This window comes from Myxocyprinus asiaticus, chromosome 45, assembly GCF_019703515.2.
Source record: "Myxocyprinus asiaticus isolate MX2 ecotype Aquarium Trade chromosome 45, UBuf_Myxa_2, whole genome shotgun sequence".
NCBI lineage: Eukaryota > Metazoa > Chordata > Actinopteri > Cypriniformes > Catostomidae > Myxocyprinus > Myxocyprinus asiaticus.
Genome location: NC_059388.1, coordinates 32,625,489 through 32,653,132, shown reverse-complemented (window position 1 = coordinate 32,653,132; position 27,644 = coordinate 32,625,489). Strand labels below are relative to the sequence as shown.

Genomic DNA, 27,644 nt, shown 5'->3' with positions numbered 1-27,644 from the left:
GCGTCTGAGACCGTCAATCCGCGCATCTTATCACGTGACTTGTTGAGTGCGTTTCCGCGGAGACGTAGCACGTGTGGAGGCTTCACGCTATTCTCCGCGGCATCCACGCACAACTTACCACACGTCCTACCGAGAGCGAGAACCACATTATAGCGACCACGAGGAGGTTACCCCATGTGACTCTACCCTCCCTAGCAACCGGGCCAATTTGGTTGCTTAGGAGACCTGGCTGGAGTCACTCAGCACGCCCTGGATTCAAACCCACGACTCCAGGTGTGATAGTCAGCGTCAATACTCACTGAGATACCCAGACCCCCTACAGCATTTATTAATCTTGGTTAATTACAGAGCCCCTTAGAGGACATGGTATCCCCCTTCTAAAACCCCCATCCCCTTTAGATCAATTGTGTCATGTATTACTTAGAACTAATCATGCAATTAAAATATTAAATTTCCTACGTTTGATAGATTACTTTGGTTTTACTACAAATACCATGGTTAATCTCGTGCTTTGGTTTTACTACAAATACCATGGTTAATCTCGTGCTTTGGTTTTACTACAAATACCATGGTTAATCTCGTGCTTACTTTGGTTTTACTAAAAATACCATGGTTAATCTCGTGTTTACTTTGGTTTTACTACAAATACCATGGTTAATCTCGTGTTTACTTTGGTTTTACTACAAATACCATGGTTAATCTCGTGCTTACTTTGGTTTTACTACAAATACCATGGTTAATCTCGTGCTTACTTTGGTTTTACTACAAATACCATGGTTAATCTCGTGTTTACTTTGGTTTTACTACAAATACCATGGTTAATCTCGTGCTTACTTTGGTTTTACTACAAATACCATGGTTAATCTCGTGCTTTGGTTTTACTACAAATACCATGGTTAATCTGGTTCTTACTTTGGTTTTACTACAAATACCATGGTTAATCTCGTTCTTACTTTGGTTTTACTACAAATACCATGGTTAATCTCGTGCTTACTTTGGTTTTACTACAAATACCATGGTTAATCTCGTGTTTACTTTGGTTTTACTACAAATACCATGGTTAATCTCGTGCTTTGGTTTTACTACAAATACCATGGTTAATCTGGTTCTTACTTTGGTTTTACTACAAATACCATGGTTAATCTCGTTCTTACTTTGGTTTTACTACAAATACCATGGTTAATCTCGTGCTTTGGTTTTACTACAAATATCATGGTTAATCTGGTTCTTACTTTGGTTTTACTACAAATACCATGGTTAATCTCGTGTTTACTTTGGTTTTACTACAAATACCATGGTTAATCTCGTGTTTACTTTGGTTTTACTACAAATACCATGGTTAATCTCGTTCTTACTTTGGTTTTACTACAAATACCATGGTTAATCTCGTGCTTTGGTTTTACTACAAATATCATGGTTAATCTGGTTCTTACTTTGGTTTTACTACAAATACCATGGTTAATCTCGTTCTTACTTTGGTTTTACTACAAATACCATGGTTAATCTCGTGTTTACTTTGGTTTTACTACAAATACCATGGTTAATCTCGTGTTTACTTTGGTTTTACTACAAATACCATGGTTAATCTCGTTCTTACTTTGGTTTTACTACAAATACCATGGTTAATCTCGTTCTTACTTTGGTTTTACTACAAATACCATGGCTAATCTCGTGTTTACTTTGGTTTTACTACAAATACCATGGTTAATCTCGTGCTTACTTTGGTTTTACTACAAATACCATGGTTAATCTCGTGTTTACTTTGGTTTTACTACAAATACCATGGTTAATCTCGTGCTTTGGTTTTACTACAAATACCATGGTTAATCTCGTTCTTACTTTGGTTTTACTACAAATACCATGGTTAATCTCGTTCTTACTTTGGTTTTACTACAAATACCATGGTTAATCTCGTGTTTACTTTGGTTTTACTACAAATACCATGGTTAATCTCGTGTTTACTTTGGTTTTACTACAAATACCATGGTTAATCTCGTGCTTTGGTTTTACTACAAATACCATGGTTAATCTGGTTCTTACTTTGGTTTTACTACAAATACCATGGTTAATCTCGTTCTTACTTTGGTTTTACTACAAATACCATGGTTAATCTCGTGCTTTGGTTTTACTACAAATATCATGGTTAATCTGGTTCTTACTTTGGTTTTACTACAAATACCATGGTTAATCTCGTGTTTACTTTGGTTTTACTACAAATACCATGGTTAATCTCGTGTTTACTTTGGTTTTACTACAAATACCATGGTTAATCTCGTTCTTACTTTGGTTTTACTAAAAATACCATGGTTAATCTCGTGCTTTGGTTTTACTACAAATATCATGGTTAATCTGGTTCTTACTTTGGTTTTACTACAAATACCATGGTTAATCTCGTTCTTACTTTGGTTTTACTACAAATACCATGGTTAATCTCGTGTTTACTTTGGTTTTACTACAAATACCATGGTTAATCTCGTGTTTACTTTGGTTTTACTACAAATACCATGGTTAATCTCGTTCTTACTTTGGTTTTACTACAAATACCATGGTTAATCTCGTTCTTACTTTGGTTTTACTACAAATACCATGGCTAATCTCGTGTTTACTTTGGTTTTACTACAAATACCATGGTTAATCTCGTGCTTACTTTGGTTTTACTACAAATACCATGGTTAATCTCGTGTTTACTTTGGTTTTACTACAAATACCATGGTTAATCTCGTGCTTTGGTTTTACTACAAATACCATGGTTAATCTCGTTCTTACTTTGGTTTTACTACAAATACCATGGTTAATCTCGTTCTTACTTTGGTTTTACTACAAATACCATGGTTAATCTCGTGTTTACTTTGGTTTTACTACAAATACCATGGTTAATCTCGTGTTTACTTTGGTTTTACTACAAATACCATGGTTAATCTCGTTCTTAATTTGGTTTTACTACAAATACCATGGTTAATCTTGTGTTTACTATGGTTTTACTACAAATACCATGGTTAATCTCGTGTTTACTTTGGTTTTACTACAAATACCATGGTTAATCTCGTTCTTACTTTGGTTTTACTACAAATACCATGGTTAATCTCGTGCTTACTTTGGTTTTACTACATATATCATGGTTAATCTCATGCTTACTTTGGTTTTACTACAAATACCATGGTTAATCTCGTGCTTACTATGGTTTTACTACAAATACCATGGTTAATCTCGTGCTTACTTTGGTTTTACTACAAATACCATGGTTAATCTCGTGCTTACTTTGGTTTTACTACAAATACCATGGTTAATCTCGTGCTTACTTTGGTTTTACTACAAATACCATGGTTAATCTCGTGCTTACTTTGGTTTTACTACAAATACCATGGTTAATCTCAGGCTTACTATGGTTTTACTACAAATACCATGGTTAATCTCGTGCTTACTTTGGTTTTACTACAAATACCATGGTTAATCTCGTGCTTACTTTGGTTTTACTACAAATACCATGGTTAATCTCAGGCTTACTCTGGTTTTACTACAAATACCATGGTTAATCTCGTGCTTACTTTGGTTTTACTACAAATACCATGGTTAATCTCGTGCTTACTTTGGTTTTACTACAAATACCATGGTTAATCTCAGGCTTACTATGGTTTTACTACAAATACCATGGTTAATCTTGTGCTTACTTTGGTTTTACTACAAATACCATGGTTAATCTTGTGCTTACTATGGTTTTACTACAAATACCATGGTTAATCTCTGCATGATCTCTGTCTAAAACTGCATTGCAAAATTCCAGGTTTTCCAAGATACGTGGGAACCTGATAGTAAAACCATGGTACATTTTTTGCGAGGGAACGCAAAACTATTTCAGAAAAAAAATTCCGCCCTGTCCTCTAAGGGGCTCCATTTGTTAAATCAAAAGTTGCATATGTTAACATTAGTTAATGCACTATTTTTATAAACAAAGGTGAATGGGGGGCCTGGGTAGCTCAGTGGTAAAAGACGCTGGCTATCACCCCTGGAGTTTGCTAGTTTGAATCCCAGGGCTTGCTGAGTGACTCCAGCCAGGTCTCCTAAGCAACCAAATTGGCCTGGTTGCTAGGGAGGATACAGTCACATGGGGTAACCTCCTCGTGGTCGCTATAACGTGGTTCTCGCTCTCGGTGGGGCGTGTGGTGAGTTGAGCGTGGATGCCAAGGTGGATGGCGTGAAGTCTCCACACACGCTATGTCTCCGTGGCAATGCACTCAACGAGCTATGTGATAAGATGCGTGGTCTCAGACGTGGAGGCAGCTGGGATTCGTCCTCCGACACCCGGATTGAGGCGAATCACTATGCAACCACGAGGACTTAAAAGCACTTTGGGAATTGGGCATTCCAAATTGGGTGAAAAAGGAGAAAAATAAAAAAAACAAACAAAAAAAACAAAGGTGAATAAATGCTGTAAAAAATATAATTGTTTGCTCATGATACCTAATGCATTTACTTATGTTAAGGAATGGAACCTTATTGTAAAGTGTTACCGAAAATGTAAGGAGCTGTGTGTGTGTCTGACACATTGTTATATACATATTAACTTGTGATGTGTAAATAAGAGTTCATACTGAGGTAGAAAGTGAATCCATTGTCAGCAGAACTTTCTCTGGGTTCACAGTCTCCAGACGAGCTGAGCGTCATCACATGAACTCCATATGTTCCTGCTTCTGAGAGCTCAGTGTAGAACTCGTGAGTGTTTTCATCAACGGTAGCCGTCTCACTGGAGTTTCCTGAACAAACGGAGCAAAATGACAAAGAACAGACGTGACAAATTATGTCTAAGCATTTTCTTGTGTAAAACTTCTTATACAGTGGTTTCCGGTGTTAGGTTTTTATTTTAGTCCATTTTTGTCTTTTGCTGAAAATGTTTAAGCTCTGAAGGAGTTTTGAAAGATTTCTTGTTTCAGTGGCATACCCAAAATCTCCAGATGAGCTGAGCGTCATCACATGAACTCCATATATTCCTGCATGAACTCCATATGGAATATATGGAGTTCATGCATGTTATTTATAACTCAATAAAAAAACATGGAGGGTCGAGTGTTTGGTATCATTTTAAAAAAAACTTTTACATTTTTTAATGATATAAATTATAATACATTCTGAGACTCTCAGCCTAAGAAACTTTTTTTTTAACTTTTTTTCTTATTTGACATTATATATCAGGGTGTCAATAAGGTAGCTCTTTTGTTTTGTTCCCAATCATGTCAACTGTATTTGAGGAAAATGTTGTGTTGATATGACAAAGCAATCAAAAGTTATAGCATTACAAAAATAATTTATCATAGTGTCCAAAAACGTCTCCAAACAAATAAAACATAATAATTGTACATAAGAACTAATTACACATGCAAACACAACAATGAATAAAGGTTTGTATAGCATGCAGACATGATTTTAGTAATGAGATTTCACAGAATGAGTTTCATTCTGTGTCATTTGAGTCATCATTGAGTCTGTGTCATGTATTTGGCGCCATCTCCTGGTGGACATATGTAACATTGTGCTTCATGTGTATTATCTAATGATCTATGCATCTGATTATCTTGTGTGTGGACTCGTTTGAAAGATAATCAAGTTCTCTAAGTAATGCTGTGTGATATTTTATGTTCCGTTTATTTTTTGTGAAATTATAAGTGAAAACGCAGCATATAAGCAACACCAACATAATTGTAAAAGACATATACTTTGCTATTACTCGCTAACAAATAGGCTGGTTGTATTCTACTGTTTGAGAGCTTTCCAACAACATATGACACATGGCTATTTGATGAGTTTGATGTTTTTCTGATTGCAATAATATGTGCAGTGTGAAATTATTTATAAATTTCAAAGCACTTGTTCAGTTTTGTTCATAATGTCTAAATGCATTGTAAAGTAGAGCTTCTAAACTTTAAAATTATACCTATTTTGTGATGGTCAAGACTGTAGTTATTAATATATTTATAATTACTTCTTTCTCGAGTGGGCCCGCCGAGCTTAAAGGGTTAAGTAAAAAGTATGAAAATGCCAGAACACAAACACTGAATTATTCTAACCGTCACGATAGATGTAGATGTTAAATCCATCAAATGCAGTTGGCGGTCCGGGTGGTGCCCAGCGCAGCTCCAGCAGGATCGGTGACAGTGGTGTGGGCATAAGATTGAGTTCAAAGTTCACATCCATCGCTGACCCGGGCTCATTCGAATCCTCATATTCTGGAACCAGAGCGTTGACAAACTCCTCCTCTTCCTCCTCTGTGGGGGTGGGACTTCCTGTTGGTTCGGTCCAGAGGGGGTTGGTGTTGTTGTCATGGACGGGTTGAGTAGTGCTGGAGTAAACCGTGGTACTGGACTCGTTCATGTTCTGAGAGAGATCGAGAGGCATTTGGGTGACAGCAACGCTCATCTCCTCACGATTGGTTTCTTCAATGTTTTTCTCCAGTTCTGACGGGATGTCACGTGTCCTGCGAGAGAGAGACGCATTGTGGGATGCCTTGAGAACAGTCTCAGTTCCGGCTGCTCCACGTTCACTCAGATGGATGATCTTCAGTGAGACGTTTACAGGAGGGTTTGGGACTGCAGACAAGACATAACAACATGTTACTGGTGTAATTAACACAGAAAAAATGATCTAACAAAGTGAATCTCGCAAAACATGTCCAACTCATATTTCACACCAAAATAATAATATAAATTATATTTTCATAAAGAAATTATAAAGACATTATTTTCATGGCAATTGAAACACATTTACCCCAAATTTCTCATTATTTTAATGCATCCAGAAGATATAATTTTGAGCTTTTTTTTGTAATTCTCATTATCAATGTTCACTCTCATTAGATTCTAATTACCAAATTTAATTGTATTACAGTATCCAAAATGCTGTAAAACTATTCTTTTTTCAATGTAAAGCAGCACAAATAAAATAACAACAAATACTAGCATGACATCTACTGTAAATACTTAAGAAATTATACAAGTTAGCAATATGTACAATAAGTCACATTAGAGTAATGAGAATTCGATTTTTTTTGCATTAGTACGAATTTGGGAGGGAAATGTGCTGCCAGCGGGTCCAAAAAGGGGCGATATATTGTTTATGCTTACAATATTAAAGTCTCCGTATACATAAGTCAGGCATATGAGGTATCATTTGAAAGCTTACAATCTGAACTTTTCAGAAATAATCATCACTCCTGCATTTATGTTACTTAAAATAAAAAATAAGGCCTCAAAATATCCGCATCGCAATTTAGCGCCCCCTAGAGGAAATGGGGTAGAAATATTTCAATGAAAATAAAAGTCCTTCACATAAGTTACATATCAAATGAAAGCTCTCATTCTCAGGAATGTGACTGTATAGCTTATTTTGTTGCACTAATACCACAGTTCAAAAGATTTTCAAAAGAATCACAAAGTGAAATATGATTTCTGTAAGACATCAAATATAAACGTCTTTTTTATGCTCCGATCACTGCTGCTGTAAGCCCCAAATAGCCAAAAACTTTATATCTACTTTTACCTTGCCATTTTTTACTTGTCTGTGAGCTTGTTTGTGTGAATAATGCAATGTTATATCTTAGATGTCCAGAACAAAATATGCCATCCAGCAGGTAAAGCATGCTAAACAAATCATCAGAAAAATGTTTTCGACTATTGATGATAAAATGTTATATATCGTCACAACGGGGAGGATCTCAGATTTCTAATGACACTTAGATTGAGCTTCTAGTCCACTCAGAGGCCGAGATATTCAATGAAATAATGAGGGTGTTGCTTGAACTGTAAATTAGACTGAATGTCTATGGACGAGCACATCTGTGAGGGCTAAAATGCGTTAGAGCGCCACCTACATTTCAGATCTGTATATTGTGATGGAATGTGATAGAGATAAAATATTTTTTCTAGTGATTTCTGCCATCTAGTGGAATAAAGTGAGACTTTTCAAAGTGAGGTAGAGTGAACAGAACCAGAATTACATGTTTACAAAGTTAGAAAAAAAAAACAAAAAAAAAAACAAAAAAAACACTGTTTATCATAAGATTATAAACATATACAATATTATTTATGAACAGTTGGAGTTTTTATTTTTTATTTAGGCAGTTATTTGAAAAATTAGACAAATTTTTGCAATTAATCCACAGTGTGTGTGAATGGTGAGCTTTTAAATTTGAGTGTGAAAAATTGCATGCGGCAGCCCAAAAATGCACCAGAGTTGCACCATGCGCAAAATTTTACTAATGTTCGTAAGAGCGCTAATTTTAAGCACAATTTTCAATGACAATGTCCATGACGATCACTGTTGTAGCCGTTTAATGAAACTAATATTTATAAGATTTGTGTTAAACTTTCTAGAGGTCATGGTTTTTCGATTATTATTATTATCATGTTTATATTTACAATTGTATTTGTGATCTATTTTGTATTGGTATTTTTCCACCTGTTGTTGTAAAGTGATATTTACATCACTGCAAAAGGAGACGGTGGAAGAAGCTGGAGAGGGTAAAATGTTTGGATTTGTGGAGGTGGTTTTACACTACTTTTTGACCACTTTTGTTATTTTGATTATATTTCCGCTTCATTTGAAGTGTAATTTGAATTTAGAAATATTTTGGTTTAATTTGTTTTGTGTTTCAATAAATGATTTTAATTTTTAAAGCAAAAAAGTGCGTGCCGATACAATCACTGTTAATTCTAGACATGATTTGTGTGTCAGTAGATGAAAATGATTAATAATAATTACATTCTCTATAATCTAATGGAACTGGTGCTTGAGGGAATGGACTATATAACAGGATGCAGACTGTGCAATAACCGGAGAAGAACCTCAGAATTAAATTGCACTTGACCCGGCCCATTAGCGCTTTGCACATGCAATTTCACCAAACCCACTTGCGCCTAGACTTAGCGCATGCTTGCACAAAAATACCAAAACTTCTAGCCATGCCCACTGACTTTGCACATATGACTAATCACATAGTGCTAGCGCTCTTAAAATAGGGCCCCAAGTGTCATAAAAATAGATATAATGGAGAAACTAGATTTCTCTGAAAACAAGACTTAAAATACTGTCATTTTGCTGTCAAGTAAAGTGTTTTGTTTAAAGGATGTATCGATATTTTTACTGGAAAATAAGACAAAAATACTGTCATGTGTTACCAGTCCTGTGATGATGGGGCTCGTGAGTGACATCACTGCGTGTCATCAGCACGCTCTTGTTGACTGTGGCCTCTGAGATGAGCTGGAACGTGATGTTACTGTAACACGTCCCCGGTAACCAGTGCTTGAACACTGTTTTACCTTTGAGGAAATCTGTACACAGAGAAAACAGTTTGAGTCAGAGAATGATTTCTACAGCAGGGGTTCAAACATCACAGTGAGTGATGTACCTTTATATAGCATGAAGCGCTGCTGTCGGCCCTCGCTGTAACTGATGTTTACTCTCGTGTAGATGTTCCTTTCTGGAGAACTGATGTGAAACAGCACGCCGGTCTCTGGAGATGCAGCGTAATCTGAGATCTCAACCCGGTCTAGTGGAAGAGGCTCTGAACACAAACACACACATTAGACATGAGTCACATGACATGTGAATCTCATCATAGGTATATGATCTTACTGGTCAAGATGGTGATGGTTTTGACGGGTTTGGTCCAACTGGTGTCATTGCCGAGCAACAGACTGACAGTGTAACAGAGGCCGTGATAGGAAGCGTTAAACACGAGTGGATGAGGAAGCGTTTGACCGTCACTAGAGTGCGAGAACAGCAGCGTGTGTGTGTGAGCTTCACCAGACACTCGTGCCGCATACATTGACACATCCTCTCTGACATCATCAGAATCCAGTGACATCAGCAACACGTTCCCATCCTGTAATGACACCTGGAATGCCGACACACTCTGAGAGAGAGAGAGAGAGAGAGAGAGAGATGATCCTGATGAGTCACACATGTATCGATTGTTGGTTTCGATTCAGGACAAATGCTGCTGTAACAATCAATACTAATGAGATCATGATGATGATGATATCATTAATAATGAATGGACAGGCAGATAATTGAAAGTAAACACATTGTTTGTAAGTGTAGATTGAAACTGTGAGTGCAGCACAGGAAGTCCAAATAAAGGCAAATGACAGAAGTATTTTTCCTATTCATTTCACAAAGTCCTTCATAAAAGTATCATGCACCTTGAATCAAACCAACCAGCTCCGAGGTGAATCACAACATTACAAACTTTGATTTGAAGCAAAAAAGTGTTTGAAAATCAGATAAAAAGACAAAGAAACAAGACTGTACTTAACGTCTTTAATGAGGGAATGAACTACAATCCCATGAAGCATTGCAAATAACGTATTAGAATGAAGGAAAAATATAAAACTATTGATTTAAAGTATAGAAATAATATTTTTTGATTTTATTGCTAAATATTGAGATATATACAAATATATAAGTTGATGGACTGCGTCATTCACAGTGAATCGTGTGAGTGGGCGGAGCTGCAGAGCTCTTTTGGCGCAGTTCTCTGATTGGTGGATCTCTCTTCAGGATTATTTGTAGTGTAGTTCTTCAACAAGAATTCTGCTATTAAACACAATTAAAACAAAAAAGGAGTTTAACCCTTTAAGCTCGGATGGGCCCGCAAGAAACAAACAGTCAAAATATTAATAACTACACTCTTGCCCAACACAAAATAGGTATCGTTTGAAAACATTATGACCAAAACTGAACAAGTGCTTTAAAATTTGAATACAACCAGCCTATTTGTTTTACTCACAGACAAAAATATAGCGAGTAATAGCTAAGTATATGCCTTTGACAATTATGTTGGTGTTGCTAATATGCTGCGTATATACCTTATAACTTCACAAAAAATAAACTGAACATAAAATATCACATATCATTACTTAGAGGAGGTGATTAACTTTCAAACGAGTCCACACACAAGATAATCAGATGCATAGATCATTAGATAATCCACATGAAGCACAATGTTACATATGACCACCAGGAGATGGCGCCAAATACATGACACAGACTCAATGATGACTCAAATGACACAGAATGAAACTCATTCTGTATAATCTCATTACTAAAATCATGTCTGCATGCTATGCAAACCTTTAGTCATTGTTGTGTTTGCATGTGTAATTAGTTCTTATGGACAATTATTATGTTTTATTTGTTTGGAGAGGCTTTTGGACACATGGAGACGTTTTTGGACACTATGGTAAATTATTTTTGTAATGCTACAACTTTTGATTGCTTTGTTGTATCAACACAATTTTTTTTCTCAGTTACAGTTGACATGATTGGGAACAAAACAAAAGCAGTTTTTGGAGCCACATTATTTATACCCAGAGATATATCATGTCAAATAAGAAAAATAAGAAAAAAAAGTTTAAAAAAAAAAGGTTTTCTTTACAATAATACCAATACTTGACCCTCCTTGTTTTATTTTGTTGAGTTAAAAGCCTTTTATTTTGGATATGCCACTGAAACAGGAAATCGTTAAAAACAGCTTCAGAGCTTAAAGGGTTAATCACCCAAGTGGACGTGATTATTGGTGGATACCAGTAATGGCCAAATCAGCCTGAACAATATATATCAAAAAATGCCAACAGGAAACTGAACAATAGTCAAAGAATCCTGAAATCTCACTGAATGACTGATCATTTGTGTCATTGATAGATTCTGTAATGATTCTTAATAAATTATCTAATTGAATACCAAGTTAAGAGATTGAAACCTCATAATCTCCATGACTGAAGGTTATCAGCCATCACTTCCCTTCTGTCTTTCAGTCGGTCTCTCTGCTAATGGATGTGGGAAATCAATCGATGGATCTTCTACTCATTTAATTTGTCTGACTCTGTATTGTTTAGCGAATATCAGAATATTTATTTAATCGTTGTTATTGATGTTTGACCTGTCAGTAAATCTGTTCCAAATGTCACAAGTGACAAAATCAGATTAGATATAAAAACAGAAGAGTATGTAGGTCCAGATTATTTTCTTTCAGTCATGAAGTGGAGAACAAACTCCATTAACGGAGCATCCAGAAACATTTTAAAAGACCAGCACACATCTCATGAAGACATTAGAGATTAGTACGAGATCTTCACCTCCAAACCACCTGAAAGCTCCAACAGCAGCACTGACAATCATCACAAAGATCAATAAATATCAGTTTTTCTCATCTAACCATGTGATTAGAGTTTAAAACCGGCCTTGAGCTTCCGATATGAATGTAAATGAGCAATACGTTTCATCATGTGAATTTAAGTGTGTGCCCTTCAGAAAAGAGTTTGTTCAATTGAAGAAAAACATGGACTTATAATATGTTCTATTGTTGACAACTTTCCAGGATAGTTAACATGCGTTTGTTGGATCTAATGAAATGCACATAAAATCTACATATTTATCAATAAGACGACAACCGCAGAACTGTGAGGAACTCATGAATATTCAAATGTTCTTCGGATGCTGGACACTGAAAACACACTGCCATTTTCAAGCATTTTCCAAAAGATACTCATCCACACTGAAACGTCTAAAAATGCTTATTTCCCTTCAATGCGTCATTTGCATGTACGGTCTGAAACCCAATTGTTCTCTTGTTCTGCCGCCAAACAGCAAATCTGAGTAAACTTCCCGTAATCTTTAAAGGAATGCATTGTGAAGCTTTTACAATAACACTCTCAAAGTGAATAACAGCAACAACATGGGCCGCCATCTTGATTGGTTTGAATGGATCACATGACTGCGTCACATGACAACAAATACATCATCGTTTTCAAATATCTCCATTTACCCAGTCCATACTACAACACGAAGACTGCGTTTTCAAATGTATCCACTTGGGAGAGCGTTTTCGGAAAGCTCCGTTTTCATTTTCAAAAAGCGCAGTCTCAGTGTTGACGGAAAGCAGAAAAGTAGGGAAAAAGATGCATTTTTAAACGAAAATGTATTAGTGTGGACATGGCCTCATTCTCTCAGTGTGTTTCTTTACCATGACTCACTGCTGTCCCAGATAAAAAGGTGACGTTGATACACAAGTTTTATGTTAAAAGTATGTTGGATCAAATCAAATCAAATTTGATGTAGAATTCACTAGGGATCCACTGATGTATCGGCCACCAATATTTATCGGCCAATTATTGAACAAATTTAAACCATCGCCAAATCGGTTTTAAGCATTAAAACGCCAATATAAAAACAAAACAATGTTTTATCAAATATTATCATCACACATTGTAAACACTCTGTGAATTCAAACGTACAATCGAAATAATAATGAAGTAGAAGGATTGGCACTCGAACATGTATTATTTAATTTATAATCATTCTCGTTTTCACATTAATGAGGAAAACCGTTGATAAAGACGTGACAGTTGTGAAAGTGAGGTACATTATGAAGTAAAACCATCCAAAACGCTTTGAAACAGCAAACTTTGACTTCTTAGACATTGGTATGGTGTCCAATAAGGCCACACGATTGATTGAGTTAAGATCAAAATCACAATATGGTCTTGCGCGATACTAAAGCGTTTGAAAGTAGTCTGAATTCAGCGATTCAGTCAGCATTGTGTAAGCAAGCGGCGCCCTCTAGCGGTGTGTATGGCATCTTCCATTATCCATTATACCACTATAGAACTTGACATTTCCGTGAAATTCCCCAACATATGCATTATATGAATTTGTGATGTTCTACTATATACATTACAAACATGTCAAATGTGAGTTCTGTTGTTTAGAACTGCAAAAACAGAAGGGCAAAAATGTTTTAGAAGTACAAAATAATTAATTTCCACATCAATCATCAAGCTGTGATATTAAGTTATTTTTCAAGATTTTTTTTATCTTATATTTATCTTTCATCGTCATGTGTTCAGCAGATGTTTAATAGAAATTATTTACTTTTAGAATAGTAAAAATCTTTTGTACCTCTTTGTACATGTTTAAAACACAATTTCTGAATAAAACAGTGACCTGATGACAAAATAAGGTAATAAGGTTATACAGCAAACAGCGGACAATTTTACCATCACATCACAACATAAAGCCGTCAAACAGATGTCAATTACCACTGTAATGATCACGGTTCCTGATCACCTTAATGAGGATAATCTCAAGAGATACAAACACAACACTTCAACTGTGATTAATATGAACTACTCGTTAAAATCAACATTTTTATTCTTTAATGTTACTAATTTCAGAATGAAATATGATTTTTAATGAGAAATAAATGTAGAGTGGGACTTGTAAAGTGTCTCTACATGAAAGATGGATGCAAAATGCAACTTATTACATTTTGATGAAATATTAAAAGGGGTTCTTGTGTGGATCCCCTGAGATAATGTCACAGCAGAGGTCATTCATTCACCCACACTGGTTGAATCTATAGATTGTAGATGAATGGAAGGTCACTGACTGAAAGACGGAGGCCATCACTCCAGCTGCTCATATTATCATGCAAACGGCATCAGAGATACAAGACGAACACTACAGCCGCTTCAGGAAGACCCTCACGTTTTACATGACAACACACACTCACTGAAGCTTCAGGAGATCAGACAAACATCTACTTCTACCATCATGTGAATATGATGTGTGTCTACCATATGGATCAGTACCATAATGAGAAAAACCAGCAGAAATCCAGACTGGCACAGAGCAGGATTTCTCAACTTTCTCTTGATCACTGCAGCCCAAAATGACTAAAATTGGGATGCCATTTGTGACATTTTTTGTGTTGTTTTGCAGTGAAATGTCACAAAAAATCATAGTATACTTGTGTAATTTGTGTCAATGATGGTATAAGTGCAATTACCTGTAAATATTATAATGCATATTAACTGTATGTGCAGATAGCAAGGAAAAAATAAAAAATGCACACACAAAAATACCATACATTTAAGAGGTGAAACCCGATATGGCTAAGACGAGCTCAATGGAAGACATTTAATTATATTGTATATAAAAACGGCATGTTCCAGTGCAACAGTGAATTATGTGATCACCCCAAATAAACTGCATTACTGCATACGACCATCATCGACCCGCACCATGGACCGCACTCAGGGCAGCTTCTGAAGAGCGAGTGCTCGCTGTGACGCGCCGTCTGTGGTCCTGCGAAAGTTTAGACAGGGATTTTGATAGTGAATGCAATAGGATCCCTCTCGAGCATCTAGGCTGTACAATAAGGGACACTAGGCATCCAGTATGGGATGTCGTAATTTCAACAAAAATATGGGACGTCTCTGCTAATATGGGACAGTTGGCAACCCTATGCGGAGATGACAGAATGGCGGATGTGCAGTTAGAGATGTCTCGACTGCATCAAGCATTTGTTTTGCCACTGTCAAACATGGAGAAAAGTGATCGGATTACCTCAGATTTGCAGTTTATGTGGAAAAATTGCAGGAAATATACAAAATTGGAAAATACCGCAAATAATGCGGAGAGTGGTTGAATTTGCATTAATTGATCGCACAATCCTGGAGGGACTGAGCAGTTCATGAAGATGCTCTTTCAACTCTCTTCTGGATTAACTTTGCTGCTTTAATCCTGGTAAAGTGAAGTCACACTAATAATCTTAGTTTTAATCTGAGTGCTTTTGTGTCTCATACTGAACAAAGATCTGGCAAAGCCTGAAGATGCAGATCCTGCAGGTTTGTGTGTAAGAGGAACTGCAAATCACTACTGAATACTGACACAGATGCAAGTTTATTTGAGCTTTTAACACAGATGTATTGAGTTGAGCTGAATTGAGATTAGTTGTAATGTATATTACTGTGTGCAGTGGTGGTTGAGGATTCTTGTGCTGTTTTGTTGATTTTTGTTGTTTTTCATTGCATCGTGTTGTGTTGAGCTGTGTTTATATATTGTGTTGTCCCATTCAAGAGAGAAAATATTTTTAATATTGCAACTATTTCTCCTAGATAGTAACAAAAGTAAATGGAGATTAAATGGAAACTCTTGCTTGAGTAATCTCACATTATCTTCTCTAGAGTTTCTCCAGAGATCCCAACAATGTCTCAAACTGTGCTCAGATTTAAAAGTCTGCAAAGTCAGAACTCAAATATTTCTCATCAAACCTATCCAAAAGCAGATGATCTGAGCTATGCTATTCACATTAATTTTACAGCTCTATAGTCTGTAAGATTAATGACTAATATCTTTGAAGTTCATCCTGGATTAACTGCAGAAGTTCACATTGATGCATTGTCCTTTGTTAGTTGGTTGATGAAGGCTTTTGTTGGCAATTAAATGATAGTCTATGTATTCCATTATAAGAGTGTAGTCCATCAATAGACAAAGGTGATGCAGGCAGAGATCAATGAGGTGCATCTCAGTTCAACCGGCAGGTCATTTCGGTGAGGTTCGGTGAGGTCCATCCTAAGTCCAAGGTTCAGGCAGTGGCATATGAAGTACTCGACGTCTTACAGTTGGAGTTGGCATCAGTTCATCCTCTGAAGTCCATCGTAACAGACTGAAGTGATGTCTGGCTGGCACCGGCTGCTATTAGTCGTCATCACTCAGAGACACATAGCAGTGGAGTCCGACACTAAGCAGGAACAGAGCTGGATCCATCCGGTTCTGGTGACCTCATGATATAAATCAGGTTGAGACAGGGAAACAAATAGAATAATATTAGCGTAGATGCCATTCAATTTATTGCAGAGTTTTAGATCATGATAAATATTTCTGATTCCGGCAGGCCTAACTAAAGCAGCCTAATTGTGAGTTGATGGATAAATTCGGTGTATGTCTGGCTAAATATGAGTCTTTAGTCTAGACTTAAACTGAGTGAGTGTGTCTGTGTCCCGAACAGTGTTAGGGAGACTATTCCATAGTTTAGGAGCCAAATAGGAAAAGGATCTACCTCCTTTTGTGGATTTTGATATTCTAGTTACAATTAACAGGCCAGAGTTTTGTGATCGTAATGAACGTGATGGAATATAGCATGTCAGAAGGTCACTTAAGTACTGTGGAGCTAGACCATTCAAAGCTTTGTATGCAGTTAACAGAATTGTAAAATTAATACGAAATTTAACAGGTAGCCAATGTAACGACGATAAAATGGGGCTAATATGATCATATTTCTTGGTTCTCGTCAGCACTCTGACAGCTGCATTTTGAACCAATTGTAGTTTATTTATTGATCTCGCTGGACATCCTCCCAGTAATGCATTACAATAATCTAGTCTTGAGATCATGAACGCATGAATTAGTTTTTCGATTGATGATGACGATGATTGATGATGATGTAACAGTACATCCATCGAGAGACAAATGATATTTTAGCGGCTTATTTTTAGATGTTTTTGGTCCAATAATTAGTACCTCTGTTTTGTCGGAATTGAGTAGTTGGAAATTTCTGGCCATCCAATCTTTGATTTCATTGATACACTCTGTTAATTTGGAGAATTGTGAAATTTCGTCGGGTTTCAAAGAAATATAAAATTGGGTATCGTCGACATAACAGTGGAAACTTATTCCATGATTCCTGATAATATCTCCCAGGGAAAGCATATATAAGGAGAAAAGCAGAGGCCCTAAAACTGATCCCTGTGGCACTCCATACTTAACTTTTATTTGATTTGACAATTCCTCGTTTACACGTACAAAGTGGTAGCGGTCTGATAAATAGGACCTAAACCATTCCAATGCAAGTCCACAAATGCCAACATAATTCTCCAGCCTATTCAAGAGAATATCATGATCTATGGTGTCGAAGGCAGCACTAAGATCTAAAAGCACTAGAAGAGAAATGCAGTCGCGATCAGATGATAAGAGCAAGTCATTTATAACTCTGATAAGTGCAGTCTCTGTACTGTGATGGGGTCTAAATCCTGACTGAAATTGTTCATATATACTATTTCTCTGTAGAAATGAAGATAATTGTGAGGACACTACCTTTTCTAGTATTTTCGACATAAAAGGGAGATTTGAAATCAGTCTATAATTAGCCAATTCTCCAAGATCAAGCTGTGGCTTCTTAATAAGTGGTTTGCTAACTGACATTTTAAAGTTTCTTGGGACATGTCCTAAGGATAGCGAGGAGTTAATAATATTAAGAAGAGGTTCTGAGATTACTGGGAATACCTCTTTTAAGAGCTTAGTTGGTATTGGATCTAACATACATGTTGTGACTTTTGATGTTTCGATAAGTTTTATTAGCTCTTCATGACCTATGACAGTGAAGGATTGAAGTTGCTCGTGAGGAAACTTATGAGACACTGTTTTCTGAGGTGCTGTGATAGACGATTGCATAGTTCCAATTTTAATTCTGATTATTTCAATTTTATCAGTAAAGAAATTCATGAAGTCATTATTATTGTGCCACGACAGAATATCTGGTTCAGTCGATGCTTTATTCCTAACCAATTCTTCATGCACAACTAAATACCTCTAATTTTGTATTCTTCTACTTGCGCTCCATTTTCCGAGTTGCTCTCTTGAGAGCATGAATGTGATCATTGTATCACGGTGCAGGGCTTCTTTCTTTAATTTTCTTTAATCGAAGGGGGGCAACACTATCAAGAGTGCTAGAGAAGCCTGTATTTATAGGTTCTGTTTTTACATCAAGTTCTTCTAGACTTTGTGGTTTACTGAGTGTATGAGATAGATCTGGAAGATTATTAGTGAAGCTATCTTTAGTGGTTGAAAGAATAGTTCTACCTGAAAGATAGCGTGGTGTAGATTGAGTAACATTCGCTGATCGCAGCAAACAAGAGACGAGGTAATGGTCTGAGATGTCATCGCTCTGCGGTAGAATTTCTATAGTATCAACATCAACTCCATATGATAGAATTAAATCTAGCGTATGGTTATGGCAATGAGTTGGTCCGGTCACATTTTGTCTGACTCCAAGAGAGTTGAGAATATTGATAAATGCTAATCCCAATGTGTCATTTTCATTATCTACGTGAATGTTGAAGTCACCAACAATTAAATCTCTATCTACAGTAACTACTAGATCTGATAGAAAATTAGCAAATTCACCAAGGAAATCAGAATACGGCCCGGGTGATCTATATACTGTAGCAAGGGTAAAAGTCGACAGAGATTTTTTATTTATATCTGACTGTGTCATATTAAGCATTATTAGTTCAAAAGACTTAAACTTATATCCTGTCCTCTGAGTAACACCAGAACACTTCACTGTAAATTGTAGCAACACCTCCTCCTCGACCCTTCAGATGAGAATCATGTTTATAACAATAACCTGGGGGAGTAGATTCATTTAAACTAATATTCATCCGGTTTAATCCGGTATTCAGTCAAACAGAGCACATCCAAACTATGATCTGCAATAATTTCATTTACAATTAGTGCTTTGGTTGAAAGAGATCTAATGTTTAGTAGCCCTAACTTTATATGATGTTTATCTTCAATTGTTTTTTTTCTTTTTTTTTTTTTTCTTTTAAGTTTTACCTTAATCAAATGTTTTCTACATTATTAACTGAGGGGTTTGTTTTTGGTAGTTCAGGGAACAGACACAGTCTCTATAGGATATCTAGGTGATACAGTCTCTATGTGTTGTAGTTTATGTGACCTGTGTGATGTCTCAAGGCAGCTAGCAGACGTTCGGATTAGCCAGTTTGTCTTCTTCCTGACCTGGGCCCCAGTTAGTCAAATACTATCACTATTAAGACTATGAGCCAAATTACTAGAGAGGAGAGCTGCACCTTCCCTGGAGGGATGGAGTCCGTCTCTCTTTAGCAGGTCAGGTCTACCCCAAAAACTCTTCCAATTGCCTATAAATCCAATGCTATTCTCCAGACACCATGATGAACAGGAAGGGGACCAGAGCATATTACAGTGTCTGACATCGTTTTGCAAGTTCACACACCTCTTTAACATTATCTCTATTGATTTCCGACTGGCGAAGCCGGACATCATTAGTGCCGACATGAATAACAATTTTAGAAAATCTATGTTTAGCATTAGCCAGCACTTGTAAATTTGATCTGATGTCAGATGCTCGAGCCCCCAAAATGCATTTAACAATGCTGGCTGGAGTCTCTATTTCCACGTTCCTTACAATTTAATCTCCTATTATTAAGGCTCTTTCAACATGATTCTCAGTGGGTGCATCACTGAGTGGGGAGAATCAATTGGAAACCCTAACTGGAACGGGAGAGTGGTGTCGTTTTGCTGAGTGAATATGCCGCCGAGATGTCACCCAAACGCCCTGCTGCGAGGGCTCTACAGCCGGAACCAAAGTGTGTGTGTTGCTCGCTGATCTACCAGCATCCGAAAAAGTATCTATGGCTTCTCTTTCTCACTGACCTCCACTAGCATTCGGATGCGTGTCTCTAACTCATTAACCTTCTCCATCAGCCTGACTAATTCCTTGCATTTATCACATGTGAATCCCTCACTGCTGACAGAAGAAGCTATAGTAAACATGTGGCATGTAATGCAGGAAGAAATAACATGAGCGGATGCCATGACTTACCGCAATTGTTTGTTGTTGTTGTTGTTGTTATGGTTGTTCTTGAGCGGTGAGTGTTTGAGATCGATGTGGTTTGATGTGGTTCCTGATCAGCAGAGGTTTGAGACTGATGCATTAAACCGTGTAAAACGCAGAGGAAAAAACTAATGCAAGCAGTCGAGACGTGAGATGTAGACAAGCGGGAAAAAAAAGAAAGGAAAAAATTGAGAAAACTGGTGCGCACGGTAAAATACACGCAGTTGAAACAGTAGAAAAAAGGAAAAAACCGAAGCACACGGTAAAATGGCAATGGATAAAACGATGAAAACAGTTAATTGGCTTATTTCTACTAAACAATTAGTCGAATCAAAATTCTTTTGATAACTTTTTGTCACGAGAGTCTCTAGGTGATGCATGCCAAATTTCATTCAAAACAGACCAACGGTCTAAAAGGAGTTAGAAAAAGTAGGTTTTTCGAAAAATTCAAATTAGAGAACGGAACATCTACAAAGTAACTAGAGTCCGTCGTAATGAGATTACTCTGTTCTTTCACATTTGGCAATTTTGTTCATTTTCTCCACTTTTTCATACTATCCAGACACCGATAATTGTGATGAGGAATACTTCTATGTGAGTTCTGGAATGTTCTTCATAATCTGAAGATCTCTTGAAAACAAAGAGCTGAACAGTAACACACTAATGAGAGTCCAGTGTGAACACACAGACACCTCCTGTGGCCTTCATGAAGCTCATTCAGCACAAACACAAACACACACAGTTCATTGTGCAGTCACAGCAAACTCTGAAGTCACTCCTGCGGCTGGACAAGTCGCTTAAGGTGTTTTAATTGCGAGCGTCCTCTGGCATTTAATTAAAAATAAACACGCTGGCATGTTCAGTTCAGCATGAAGACAGCCCACACCCCCGCTCATTCAGGAAACTCAACAAAGAGCCCACGCTGGCAGCGCTCCGACTCCCGCAGACACACTCAATGGAGGAGCAGCTCCAAACACACACACATAGATAAACTCCTCCCACTGGACTCCAGGAGGTCTGCGTCCGGGCACAGAGCACTGAACTGCCCAATCAAATCATCCGCCCACTCCAGCGGAGTGTCTGATTGGCCAGAGTCTGACTCAGCAGAGTTTTAAACTCACAGAACACAACTTAAAGAATGAGTTTGATCCACAAAAGAGGATTAATGTAATTTATGATTAACTGTAACTCTTTTATTTAAAGAAATATTTGTTATTGTACTGTAAAACCTATAAATGACTGAAACATGTCATTTTCACCCTTTAAATCTAATGTAAAAATAAGAAATTGTATTGTGCATAAAGAAAATAAAGCCTATTTTTAAAACCAATAAGATTTGTTGCATTATGAAAATGTACAGTTTTCATGACAATTAAGCACGTTTTAATTTAGAGTTTTATTGTATTCTCAATGGTGATTCTCATTACTGTAATACAGTTAACAATTCATGTTATACAATGATTTTATTATTCAAATCAGAATTAAATCATTTTAAAAATAATACCTTTCAGTTTAATTTTTTTTTTCATTTTACAGTACAGTTTTTACTAAGATTAAACCCACAATATATATATATATATATATATATATATTACTATTAATATTATTATTATTATTATTATTATAGCAAAATATTTTTTTAAGCAAAATATTTTTTTCTGTTTGATTTTGGAGTGAAATACGCACTGGACATGTTCTTTTACGAGATTCACCCACAGAGTTTTGCAGTCAAAAGTCATATAAAGTTCATTTAAACAGCTCTCTGAGAAACTCTAAATGTTTGATTGTCTAATGCACATGTGTTTTACCCCGCGGGGAGCTACAAAGACATGACGCATTTACAACAGCGCAAATATCAGCTCTTGAGAAATCGATTTAAAGAGGCTCCAGTCGAGATACAAGAGTTTCTGTGTTTGAGGAGAGAGAATAAAGATCAGGATGTTTGTTCAAGTGTTGAGTCATGTGACGAACACTACAGACAACACACAACACAAACCAATCAGTAATGCATTTACAGCGGTGATTAATTTACTGCTGGGGTGGGCAGTATGACTAATTTCCTTTCACGGTGATGATATAACAATACAGATATTTTTACTGGAAATTCAATGAAAAAATTAGTTTTGAATGCAAAAATTGAATCGTACGTAAACACCCTCTATATGCGAGGGTATACTTTGTTTTTCCGCGTGCCGATTCGTCTACCACACAGTTGAGCGCTCATGCCTTTCAAGAGCATAGTTGATATTTCAGTTTTCCGCGTGATTCCAAGAGTTTCCACATTTTACGCACAGTATGCGCAACGCAAATTCCGCGCCTGCTGTTTCACCGTTCTAAAGAGTATCACAAAGCAGTCGTAGCGTGCATCAATCGAACGCGTCCTTTTACGCTCGCAGTCAAAAGAGTGTATTTTGAAAGGCTGAGCGATCGACTGTGTGAGACAGAACGGCATCCGGGAAACTAAGTATTTCTGAGCCTTCAAAGTATATTTTGTCCGCGAGCCCATCCGAATGCGTTTACCGTGTCCTGCGTTTCTAGAAAAACTGGGCTGCAAGCGCACAATCCACGTTAGGATTGCACAATTAAATTTTGCTTGTTCATTCAGTCACAGTCATTTCTGGACCATCAAAACCAATAAATGTGGCATGTGGGCCCTCCCTAGATAACTGAGTGTCTCTGCCAACCCTTCAGAAGCGCTGTGAGGGGCCCTGTGCTCATGTGCCAGCGTTTATCCGAACACACGGAGCGTCATAAACGCCACGGCCCAACACACTCAATGGACGTACTGTGAATGACGAGTCGGTGACTCTTCACCCTTAAACTACTTTTATATTTGTACATTTCGTAATATATTGCAATAAACTTAAAATATATTGTTTCTATACTTCTAATCAACAACCTAAAATCAATAGTTTTATATATTCCCATTGATTTTTATTCAGTGACATCACTCGCAATGCTTCATGGGATTGTAGTTCATTCCCTCATGAAAGACGGTAAGTACACAGTCTTGTATCTTTGTCTTTGACCATAGTTGTCAAAATTTTTTTTTTATTCCTCATTCATATCTATTTATATTTATTAATAATACAGGCTAAAGGTAGATTGATATATCGGTGTTACTGATTAATTGGTGCCGATAGTTGCTTTTTGGAACTATCAGTTAACGGCAAAAATCTATACCGATAGTTGAGGATAGTTTTTTCACAATTTCGTCATTTCAAAATAAGAGTCCCCAGAGTGTTTCGGGCTAGTTTATAGTTAAAAGTCCCACATTATGTACCAAATCTTTCCCACCACCTTAGTTATCGTATCGGCAAAATTCACTATCGGTCGACCTCTAATTGAAACATTGTCTCAATTGGTTTTCAAGCAAAAAAAATAATAAACCTATATTGTGATGTAGTAAGCTATACCGTTACCATGATACAAAACTGCTTATACTGTGATATAACAGCTCTAGCAAGAACAAGCCAAAAAATGTATTTGAAAATAATTATTAAAAGACGTCCCAAATGTGGGGGTCTGGGTAGCTCAGTGGTAAAGACGCTGACTACCACACCTGGAGTCACGAGTTTGAATCCAGGGCGTGCTGAGTGACTCCAGCCAGGTCTCCTAAGCAACCAAATTGGCCCGGTTGCTAGGGAGGGTAAAGTCACATGGGGTAACCTCCTCGTGGTTGCTATAATGTGGTTCTCGCTCTCAGTGGGGCGTGTGGTGAGTTGTGTGTGGATGCCGCAGAGAATAGCGTGAAGCCTCCACACACGCTACGTCTCCACGGTAACGTGTTCAACAAGCCACGTGATAAGATGCGCGGATTGACGGTCTCAGACACGGAGGCAACTGAGATTCATCCTCCGCCACCCGGATTGAGGCCAGTCACTATGCCACCACGAGGACTTGGAGCGCATTGGGAATTGGACATTCCAAATTGGGGAGAAAATGGGAGAAAATCAAAACAAAAAAAGGAATGATTTTGTGTCTCCTAAAATATAGTGCTGTTCTTAAAACACAGAACTAGTAACATTTGGCACTATTTTCAGACAGTTCAGCCATATATATCAGCTCAGAATAGCACTGCTGTTCATTAAAGTCTGAGAAATATCTGAATTAAATCTCACTGTCTGTCTTGCAGCCGCTCGCCCCTTCTGTGCAGCTCTCGCAACATTAAAGCATAGAGACTACAGTCGCAGCGAGCATTATATTTTAAGCCCAGTTAAATCCACAGCTGTTTGTTTCTGCTGTTGAGTTCATATTATCCAGAACACATTAAAAGAGAAACACTGACACTAATCACTCTACAGTCACAATGCCAACAGCTTCTGCCACCTTTATAAAACACTCACTACATGAGTCTGGCATCAGGGGCCTTCAGATCAGTCGCCATTTCAACAGTATTATGGGATGTTCGGAGATCACACTGTTTGTTTCTTGTACGTCCAATAACCAACAGTCTACAGCTTCGAAACATCTGCCACTGTGAAACTATTAAAAATAATCTGAAGTTCCATATAATGCAAGTGAATGGTGACCAGAACTTTGAAGCTCCAAAAAACACATAAAGGCAGCATAAAAGTAATCCATAAGACTCCAGTGGTTTAATCCATGTCTTCAGAAGTGATATGATAGATGTGGGTGAGAAACAGATCAATATTTCAATCTTTTTTTTTTTTTTACTATAAATCTCCACTTTCACTCTCTTTTTCTTTTGTTTTTGGCATATCACCACCTACTGGGTAGGGAGGAGAATTCACTGTATAAAAGGACTTAAATATTGATCTGTTTCTCACCCACACCAATCATATCACTTCTGAAGACATGGATTAATCCACTGGAGTCTTATGGATTATTTTTATGCTGCCTTTAAGTGCTTTTTGGAGCTTCAAAGTTCTGGTCACCATTCAGTTGCATTGTATGGACCTACAGAGCTGAAATCTTAATTTCTGGGATGGCATGCGGGCGAGTAAATAATGAGAGGATTTTCATTCACACACACTCACACACACACACACACACTCAAACAATCTCACACACACAATCTCACACACACACGCGACACACAAACACTCACACACACAATCTCACACAAACACTCACACACACAATCTCACACAAACACATACAAAATCTCACACACACACACACAATGTCACACACACACATACACAATGTCACACACACACACAATGTCACACATACAATCTCAAACACACACACACACACAAAATCTCACACACACACACACGTCACACACACACACACACAATGTCACACAAACACACACACACACAATGTCACACACACAATCTCACACAAACACATACACACACAATCTCTCACACACACACACACACACAATGTCACACATACACACATAATCTCACACACACACAATGTCACACACACACACACGTCACACACACAATGTCACACACAATCTCACACACACACACACACAATGTCACACACACACAAACACACATAATCTCTCTCACACACACACACACACACACAATCTCACACACACCGAAATGTATGACCCAGATTCGCCTGCAGGAATATTGGAACAGATCGCATCTTTTAACTCACATCAGTTCATTCTGCTGTATCACAATCAAACACACACACACACACACACACACACACACACACACACACACTGTGAAAGAAGAAAATCCATCTGTGAACTCATTCACTGTTCAGATGCATTCATAAATGCGTGTAATTCAAGCTCAATTTCTTCGAAAGATTCACATTCACACGCAGACCACACACTGATCGAAAGAGAATTAAACGCACCTGGATGATGATGATGAAGATGATGAAGATGGGGAATAAAATCATGTTCGCTCGGGAATCAATCGGACTCTTTGATTCTCACTGTCGCACATCCGAACAATAGCGAGTCACCGGACAGAGATCAGACCTCCGAACCGAACCGAACATCAATGAATCAATGCATGAACGGATGATGAGTGTCAGAGCGCGTGTGTTCCGTCCATCTGAGGCGGCTCCGGGTCAGTGGATCTGTGGTTCTGCTCTGCGGATGGTTTAATGATGGAGACACACACGGAGGGTCTTCTGAAGTGCAGCAGCGGGTTTCTGTCCCTCGGGCTGCGACTCAAATCACAGTGTGCTCCCTACCTAGGCAGCACAAGCGAGTGCAGCATTTTTAGGCATCAGCACAGTTTCGTTTGTGATACCACAAAACCGCTACTTTAGTGAACCGAAACGCGTACTTGACGCCAAACAGTGCAGCGCGCGCCTGTAGTGCATAAACACGCTGTGCACTATCTAGGCAGCTCAGCAGGTGTTTGAGACGCAGCCGTCTGTCGCCCCGCCCTGAATCTCTGAACACAAGACAACTGAATCTCACTGCTGTACATCATCATTATATCTCAAACATGATCATGCCCTGATATTTCTCAGATATTAATATGTATACATTGACTAAAGTTATTGAGTGGTTCAATTAATTGTATATAATATATATTTATATACAAAATATTAGTAACTGTATTCCACTACAGTTACTATTCTAATCATTGGTAATCACAATACAGTTACATTAAAAAGTATTTAGATTACCACGTTACTGACCTTGAGTAATGTAACGGAGTACGTTACAAATTACATAGTACAGCATGTATTCTGTAATCTGTAGTGGAATACATTTCAAAAGTAACCTTCCCAACCCTATATATATAATATATTTTAATATATATATTATACTATAGATTGTTTTTCACTTTCTCTTTAATTGATCCTTTTCTCTGCAACTTTCCCAAAAACGTTTAGCTTCCTTTTGTGATTTAGTGTTTAATTATGGGGGTTTTTTAAGACCCATTTCCCACACAGAATCAATAAAATGTCTGTCTGTAAAATACTTTTTGATTTGACTGAATCACTGAAGAGATCAGAGCTCTGTTGCATTTTACTAGCAGTAAATTTACATTAAAAAGCATCATTTTGTGCAATATTGAGGTTCTGTTCTAATGTGAGTTCAGGGAATACAAATCTCATGTGTTATATCAACAGAAGTTTTGACATAAAGGAATGTGTTTAGCTCTAATAACAGTTAGATTAAATTAGATTGAGTTGTACTGTTGCACTATAGCTTCATGTGCACACTATGAGACAGACAGACAGACAGACAGAC

At 37.4% G+C, this 27,644-nt stretch overlaps 1 protein-coding gene across 1 annotated transcript in view; it reads right to left on the bottom strand.

The window, feature by feature from the left end:
- LOC127435168 (receptor-type tyrosine-protein phosphatase O-like) overlaps positions 1 to 26,575 on the bottom strand; it is a 53,060-nt gene extending 26,485 nt beyond the window's left edge. The window contains exons 1-6 of the mRNA XM_051688404.1: positions 26,285 to 26,575; positions 9,622 to 9,901; positions 9,395 to 9,550; positions 9,165 to 9,317; positions 6,060 to 6,578; positions 4,590 to 4,751 (exon numbers count right to left, since the gene is read on the bottom strand). Of these exons, the coding sequence (XP_051544364.1) occupies positions 4,590 to 4,751; positions 6,060 to 6,578; positions 9,165 to 9,317; positions 9,395 to 9,550; positions 9,622 to 9,901; positions 26,285 to 26,329 (1,315 nt within the window). The 5' untranslated portion in view covers positions 26,330 to 26,575. The remainder of the gene's footprint in view (positions 1 to 4,589; positions 4,752 to 6,059; positions 6,579 to 9,164; positions 9,318 to 9,394; positions 9,551 to 9,621; positions 9,902 to 26,284) is intronic.
- Positions 26,576 to 27,644: the final 1,069 nt, after the last annotated feature.